This window comes from Agelaius phoeniceus (assembly GCF_051311805.1).
Source record: "Agelaius phoeniceus isolate bAgePho1 chromosome W unlocalized genomic scaffold, bAgePho1.hap1 SUPER_W_unloc_1, whole genome shotgun sequence".
Taxonomy (NCBI): Eukaryota; Metazoa; Chordata; class Aves; order Passeriformes; family Icteridae; genus Agelaius; species Agelaius phoeniceus.
Genome location: NW_027509866.1, coordinates 8,038,064 through 8,046,328, shown reverse-complemented (window position 1 = coordinate 8,046,328; position 8,265 = coordinate 8,038,064). Strand labels below are relative to the sequence as shown.

General features: G+C 53.3%; 1 protein-coding gene across 1 annotated transcript; it reads right to left on the bottom strand.

Annotated features, from left to right (window-relative positions):
* Positions 1-427: 427 nt before the first annotated feature.
* LOC143692485 (olfactory receptor 14A16-like) lies at positions 428-1,360 on the bottom strand. Its single transcript, XM_077172717.1, has one exon. The coding sequence runs from the start codon at positions 1,358-1,360 to the stop codon at positions 428-430; it is 933 nt and encodes a 310-aa protein (XP_077028832.1).
* Between the last annotated feature and the right edge of the window lie 6,905 nt (positions 1,361-8,265).

Sequence of the window (8,265 nt, the reverse complement as noted above, 5' to 3'; positions counted from 1 at the left end):
ACACCAGGGCCACCAGGGCAGCGGGGCAGGGCCACGGCAGCAGCACTGGCAACACCAAGTGCTGCTGCTGCTGCTGCTGCTGCTGGGCACAGCTGCTGGGCCAGCACTGATCTGCCCCAGCTCTGCACACAGACATTGCTGCTGCAGCTCCAGAGAAGGCAACAAAAGGGCATCTCTGCAGAAAACTCTGCTGGGAAAGATCCTTTAGCTCATTTAAAGCCACCAAGAGCACAACCCCTTATTGACACAGTCTATGGTCACAGGGAAGGTGGAGTGAAACAAAAGGAGAAATGGCACAAAGATTGACATTTCTTTGTTGACAATATGAGAATACTAAAACAAAGGAAAAGAACCTCCAAAATTAAATGAACAAGAAGGATCTAAGATTACTTTCATTACAAGTGATTTGCAGAAGCTGGCTAACAGTTTAATGTTTCTGAAAGCATCCAGTCATCAGTCTCCACACTGCAGCCTTGAGCTCCTGGTTCCTCAGGCTGTAGATGAGGGGGTTCAGGGCTGGGGGCACCACCGAGTACAGAACTGACAGGGCCAGATCCAGGGATGGGGAGGACATGGAGGGAGGCTTCACGTAGGAAAACATTGCAGTGCTGAGGAACAGGGAGACCACAGCCAGGTGAGGGAGGCAGGTGGAAAAGGCTTTGTGCCGTCCCTGCTCAGAGGGGATCCTCAGCACAGCCCTGAAGATCTGCACATAGGAGAAAACAATGAACACAAAACAACCAAGTACCAAACAGACACTAACAGCAATGAGCCCCACTTCCCTGAGGTGGGATTTGGAGCAGGAGAGCTTAAGGATCTGTGGGATTTCACAGAAGAACTGGCCCAGGCCATTGCCATGGCACAGGGGCAGGGAAAATGTATTGGCTGTGTGAAGCAGTGAATAAAGAAAGGCACTGGCCCAGGCAGCTGCTGCCATATGGGCACAAGCTCTGCTGCCCAGGAGGGTCCCGTAGTGCAGGGGTTTGCAGATGGACACGTAGCGGTCATAGCACATCACGGTCAGGAGGAAATACTCTGCTGTAGCACAGAAAACAAAGAAAAAGAGCTGAGCAGCACATCCAGTGTAGGAGATGTTGCTGGTGTCCCAGAGGGAATTGTGCATGGCTTTGGGGACAGTGGTGCAGATGGAGCCCAGGTCAGCGAGGGCCAGGTTGAGCAGGAAGAAGAACATGGGCGTGTGCAGGTGGTGGCCGCAGGCTACGGCGCTGATGATGAGGCCGTTGCCCAGGAGGGCAGCCAGGGAGATGCCCAGCAAGAGGCAGAAGTGCAGGAGCTGCAGCTGCCGCGTGTCTGCCAATGCCAGCAGCAGGAAGTGCCTGATGCAGCTGCTGTTCGACATTTGTGGTGCCTTGGCAAAACGATCTGTAAACAAATAATCATGGAATAGTTGGGTTTGGAGAGGACTTGAGATATCCCAGCACAGGCTGGGGACACTTTCCCCCACTGCCTGCCCAGGGCTCTGCTGCCTGGAGCTGTCCCTGCCAGCAGCTGCTTCCCTGTGCCCAGGGCTGGGCCCTGCCAGTGCTGCCAGAGCCCAGCCCAGCCCTGGGGGCTCAGCTCTGCCCTGCAGAGCCCTCCCAGCTCAGGCACTGCCCAGGGGCAGCTCTGGCTCTGCAGGCTCTGATGGCAACGTCAGAGCAACCCTGAGGAGGCTGGAAAAGCAACACTGATGTTGCCTCTAAGGGGTCCTGTGGTGATTGCTGTTGCTGCCTGGTTTTTACAGATGTCAGAGAAAATTTCTTTATTTTTTTTCTCCCTGAACTGAGAGATGAAAATATACATGAAGATTCTCATCCAGCAACCCACAACAGTAGATTTTGAAAGCAGGAATTTCCTTTTATGCAGCCCCTCCCTTGCTATGCTCCCTGTATAATCTACTTGGAAATGTTCTTCAGTTAAATGCCATGCTGGGAGCAGTCGTGAACAATGCAGCATCCTCCCCACACAAGGAGAACACTTCCAAGCCTCACCAGCTGTCTCCTCCCAGCCAGATCTTGTCCCCCAGTGCTGGGAGCAGCTGCCAGGGCTGGCTGAGAGCTGTCCCTGGCAGGCAGCAGAGTCCCTGCCCCAGCACAGCGCCCTGGGCTGCAGGACCCTGCTCTGCAGGACAGCCCTGGGCACCCCTGGCTGCTCTGCACAAGAGACAAGCAGAGAATGTACTCACAGGCTCTGCAGGCATTGAGATGTTCCAGCTGCAGGAGATGGCTCCAGGAGCTGCAGCTGCATTGTCCTGCAGCCAGAGGTTCCTGTGCCAAGGGCTGGCAGTGATTGTGCCCCAGGCACTTCTCAGCCCCTTCCCAGCCCTGACTGATTGAAGCTCTCTGTGCCTCTGGGCTGTGCCCGGGCTGGCTGCAGGCAGTGCCCCAGCCCTGCTGGGCTGGCACAAGAGCTGCTCATCCAGAGAAATGTGCTTTTGAAGCTCTTCTTGGTGAGCAGGAGCTGCCTCTGTGCCAGGAGCCCAGCCCAGCTCAGCAGCACAGACACAGCACAAGGACTTTAATCAGCCTCTGGGGCTTTGTGCTCAGGCTCTGAACATCAGTCCCTGAGAGGCAGCTGAAGAAACCTCTCCAGAACTCCAAGGCAGAATCCAACTCCAAACTTTCTTGGACTTTTAATGGGTCCCAGTGAGGGACACGACTGAGCAAGTGTCCCCAGGCCCCAGGCAGAGCAGAGAACTGCAGGCAGTGATGACAGGTGGGGACAAAGAGAAGCCAAGTCTTGGTGCCCTGGGGCACAGCAGGGTCTGTGCCAGCAAGGGCTGGGAGGAGACACCTTGTGCTGAGGCCCTGGGGCCTCCTGGCACAGCCCCAGCCAGGCTGGGCACTGTCAGCCCCTTGTGCTGCCCTCAGCATCCCCCCCTAGCCCACATCCCAGTGGCCTCAAGGATCTGCTGCAAGGAGTCCCTGGGGAGCCTTGCTCAGCAATGGCCCTGGGGGCTCCTTCATGCTCCCTGCAGGGACTGCAGGTTTTTCAAAGGACTTTGGGTTTGGCTTTTGCCTTGGAGTCTCTGAGAGGTTTGTGCCATCATGGCCTCCAATTATCTGCTGTAATTAGTCCCTGGGGATTCTCTGCCTGTTGCAGCATTGATTGGGACTCATTAATACTTCAGGGTACTTAAGTTTTTTAAGCTACTTCCCCTTTCCCTTTTGATACAGACTCTATGAGAAAGATTGTGCATTTACAGGCTCCAATTATCTGCTGTAATTAGTCCCTGGAGAGGCTTTGTCAGTAACAACACTCAGTGGGGCTCATTAATACTTCAGGGTACTCCAGTTATTTTAAGGTACTTGGTGTTTCCCTTTTGATGCAGACTCTGTGAGAGGTTTGTGCAATCATGGCCCCAATTATCTGCTTTAATGAGTCCCTTGAGAGCTTTGTACTGACACTCAGAGGTGCTCAGTAAGGCTTTGAGCTTCTCAAATTTTTAAGGTAGTTTGGAATTTCCTTTCCATACTGAGACTCTGAGAGGTTTTTGGTCAATCTTGGCCTCCAGTTGTCACCTCCAAGGAGTCCATGAGGAGCCTGTGTTGGGGATGGACCACAGTGGGACCCATTCAAGCTTTGAGACACTTTGGGGTTTTCTTCTGACTTTGACTCCTGGAAAGGTTTGTGCAATCTCCTCTCAGGCCCTGAGGTTCAAGGGCTCAGCTCCAAATGCACCACAGGGCTCATTAGGATGCAGCAAGTCCTGACAAACCATGGCTCTGCCTTGATTTCCCTCTGCTCTAATGCAGTTTATCAGGAATGTATCTGGAGTAATTTTTGGTTTGCTAATTTGAGATTTCTCAGCCAATGCATCTATTAGTGCAGTGGGATCAGTGTTGGCTAATTACCATTGCACTCCCTGGAATATATTTACTCATTTCCTGCTGTGAGATAGGATTAGGAGAAAGGCAAAGTAGTCTCAAAATTTTAAAAGAGTATATGGAAAAGTTTATTACCAGTAAATAGAAGAAAGGGTAATAAGGATCTGAACACTTCTCCTCTCCCTACAGCCTTTTCTTTCTTACTGACAATGCAAGGAGACAAAACCTGAAAGTTTCAGTCAGTTTACACCATCTAGAACAGTCTTTCTTCAGTTCACTTAGGGAGAGGAGTCTCTCTTTCATGCTATGGAGACTTCTCCATAAGAAAACAGTTCACTCGTGGCTCTCAATTCCCACAAATAGCAGCTGCCCAGGAAATCTGCAATTGTGAAGTCCCTTCCATTTTTCATAGCTTTTCCCACAGCTGTTTTTATGGGCCATGTCAACTAATGGGGTATGAGTTTAAAGATGAGCTGTTCAAGAGCAAAGATTCTCTTCATCTATTTCTGAAATCATCTTCATCTCTGACAACAGAGATCTTCTTCTTCACTCCCTGAGGGCACAGGATCTCACCGATCTTCTCTCTTTCTCTGTTTGAACTTCTCATAGGATCACAGCTACTTCAACATTTGCCGACTTTAGCATGGAGGTTTTTGCTGAACAAGTCATCTCCCCATATTTTCAAATAGTTATAGGAGAAAAGAGAGTCTGATATATTAATTCCATCCTTCTCCATAGCTTTACAAGAGGATTTCAGCCCCAAGATCAAGGCATCTCCTCATCCCTCCCATCTGGGACTCAGCTTCCTATTCAGTGACCTCGGAGTCTTCATGTTGCTCCTCTGTGTGCCTGCACTTTGTCCTTTTCTCTCACTGGAGGGAGGATGGAAGCACTGAAAGAGTTCATATCTCACCCGGGGCCTGCAGATGGTTCCGTGCCCCCGGCCGGGCTCAGTGCTTGCGGCCAGAGCTGTTTTACGATGGAGGTTTCTGCAGCGGCTGCGCTGGGGCTGTGTCAGGATGGGCCGCGCTGGGGCAGGGCCAGGATCTCAGCAGCCAGGCCAGAGCACAGCAGCAGCACGGCCGGGGGCCGATGGCTTCTCCTGCCCCTGCCCGGGGCTTGCGGCTGAAGCCCAAGGGTGGCAGAATCTTGGCCGAGCCGGCCCGGCCCGGGGCTGCTCCTGGGGCCCGGCGGATCCTGGCTGGGCCCGGGCTGGCGGCGGGGCAGGGCTCAGCAGGGCCCAGATGTTCCCAACTGCAGCCATGGCCCGGCCCGGCCTCGGCCCTGCGGCCTCCCCTGCCCTGCCCGGCAGCCGATGGGGCCTGGCGGGGTCCCTGGGAAGGGGCCCGGCCCCACGGCAGGAGCCGCCCGGCCCGGCCTGGCTGAGACGGGGCCGGGTCAGCCTTGTTACCTCTGTGCCAGCCAGAAGGGAAAGAGACCCTCCCAGGCTTTCCCATCTTTAACATGTGTCTTCACAGAGCCGTGTACAGTTTCCTTAGTGGTTTAACAGATTGTCAGCTCTCAAAGTTAATTACTGATTGTTTTTTTAGTCAGACATGGAGGAAACTGCTAGCAACTTCTCTTAGAACATCACTTCCATGATGCCAAACCCTCAAAAAAGCACAGAGCCAAGAGCTCCTTTGTCCATATGTAGTAGTCATGTGCCCAAGTCCTCAAAAACCCTTCTTGGGAGATCTCTGGCCCCTTTCCAAGGTTTTTTCAACTGAAAGCATTCAACTCAGAGTCTAAGAAAATCACAAGCAGACATGGCCAGCCTGACCTGTCTGTCCTTACTACTTTTGTCTGGGAGCAATCTTTGGATATATGGAATTTGGGAAGCCAAATTCTAATTTTGGCCATGGACCATGGACATGAAGGTTGGTTCTTTTCCGTAGGAAGGAAGGAACAGAGCCCCAGTGTTTGCCAGGCAGAAGAGAGTGACCACCAGAGGACAAGGCCAGCCAGAAGTGGCAGGTTTTTTTCTGAGAGAAACCCTTGCATATAGGAAAATTTTTAGAGAGAATACCAATTTTGGCAATGGACATTTAAAAAGAGGGACAGTTCTTTTCTATAGCAAGGAAAGCACAGAGCCCCAGTGTTCCAGGAGCTGATGAGAGGCATTCCTTGACATTGCAACATCAGCCAGACCTTTCAGGTGGCCCCTGGGAGGCCAAGCCAGCCAGGCCTGTTCCATGTTCCCTCGGTTCCATGGGGCCCCACAGTGTCCCAATGGTCCTTTGCTTCCCTGAGGCCCTGAGGTGTCATAATGCCCCCTTGGTGACACCAGGCCCTGAAGGGTCCCAATGGTCTCCATGGTTCCATCAGGCCCCACAGAGCCATAATGGTCTCTGGGTTCCATGAAGCCCCGTGGTGTCACCACGGCCCCTTGGTTCCATGGGCTCCAGTGGTGCCACAATGATCCCCATGGTTCCATGAGGTCCCCACAGTGTCCCAGTGATCTCCATGGGAAGGAAAGAACCCAGCCCCAGTGTTGCAGGGGCAGCCACCAGAGGCCAAGGCCAGCCAGGCTTGATGGTACTGGCAGATTGTGCCTGGGAGCAACCCTTGGATATCCAGAATTTTGGAGGTGGAATCCCAATTTCAGACATGGACACCTGGAGGATAAGGATGCTTGTTTTCCATTGGAAAGAAACCACGGAACACTGATACAACAGTGACATTTGGGGATCTATGGGGAGCATTGGGGATCGTTTCTGCACCTCGTGACCCAACAGGAGCTTCTCTAATAAATGTTGCCTGAAGCTCCCACTGTGCCCATGACAGGAACCCATGTGAGTGTCTGGGACATCCCAGCTCTTTGGCAGCCTGGGGACTCCTGGGATGTCACCATGGAATGGCTGTGACTGCCTCTGACCACAGGGCTCTTTACCATCCTAGAAACCCCTCGGAGGTCTCCATGGAGCCCCTGTCTCTGCCTGTGACATTCCAGCTTTGGAACAGCCTGGAGATTCTTGGAAAGTCCCCATGGAACCCTTCTGAGGGCCTGTGACAAATCTGATCCTTAGCAGGTAACCATCACCAGCCCCCTGTTGCTATGCTCAGTCCCTTGGCAGCTCCATGGAGACCCCATGCCAGGCGTGGTTGCCATGGACACCAGGGCTGGCACCAGCTGGGATGCTCGGTTTCCAGGGGCCGGGCTTCAGCAATGGGATTCCCCAATTTCCTGCTCCTGCTAAAACCGCGCTGCCCTCGCTGCCCTCCTGCCTCCCATGGAAAGCAAAAAAGGCAAAGATCCCAGGCTGGGATAAGAACAATTTATTGGGAACAGCAACGAGATAAAGAACAAACAGAAACAGAAACAATATTGATAACAGAAGGGATAAGTAAAACTATTTACAGAGAAAACTACAACATCAACAACTAGGTCTTCCTGGCAATGTATTTCCTCCTGTCTGGAAAGGACACCCTTCTCCTCAGGGAGAGAGAGAGAGAGAGTCCCTTTCCTGCCCCTGGCAATGAACTGAGGTGGGAGTGAATGTAATGACAGGGCCATGGCCAGACCCTCATGTTCTCCAACCCCACATCATGTCATTGGCAGGGGCAGGAAAAGGGACAGGCGTCTTCCCAGCATGGATCACAGGGAACATGGATCGCCAGGACTCTGACCAACGTGGGGTCTCCAATGGGGGATAAAGCTGGAGCAGTGCATTAAACTCTTCCTGCAGTTGGGGCATGTGCAGGGCTTCTTTTACTGGTGCCTCCGTTGGTGTCTGCTCAAGTGAGAGCTGCTGGTGAAGCTCTTCCCACACTGGGGACACTCGTAGGGCCTCTCCCCAGTGTGGATGCGCCGGTGGGTGACGAGGGTGGAGTTGTGCTTGAAGCCCTTCCCGCAGTCAGGGCAGAGGAAGGGCCTCTCATCCGTGTGAATGCGCTGGTGCTGGAGGAGCTGAGAGCTGGTTTGAAACCTCTTCCCACACTCGGGGCACTGGTAGGGCCTCTCCCCTGTGTGGATCATTTGGTGGATGTTCATTTGGGTCTTCCTACTAAAGGTCATCCCACATTCCCCGCAGTTGTATGGCCTTTCCCCAGTGTGGATCCTCTGGTGGCAGATCAAGAGAGACTTCTGCCTAAAGCTCTTCCCACATTCCCCACACTCATAGGGCCGTTCCCTGGTGTGGGTCTTGTGGTGGGAGATCAGGTTAGAGTTCTGGCTGAAGCTCATCCCACATTCCCCACACTCATAGGGCTTCTCCCCGGTGTGGATCCGCTGGTGCCTGATGAGGTGGGAGTTGCGCTTGAAGCCCATCCCACAGTCAGGGCAGCGGAAGGGCCTCTCATCTGTGTGAATCCGCTCATGCAGGAGGAGATCAGAGCTGGTGTAAAACCTCTTCTGACACTGGGGACACTCGTAGGGCCTCTCCCTCTCCCCAGCGTGGATGCGCTGGTGGGTGAGGAGGGTGGAGTTGCGCTTGAAGCC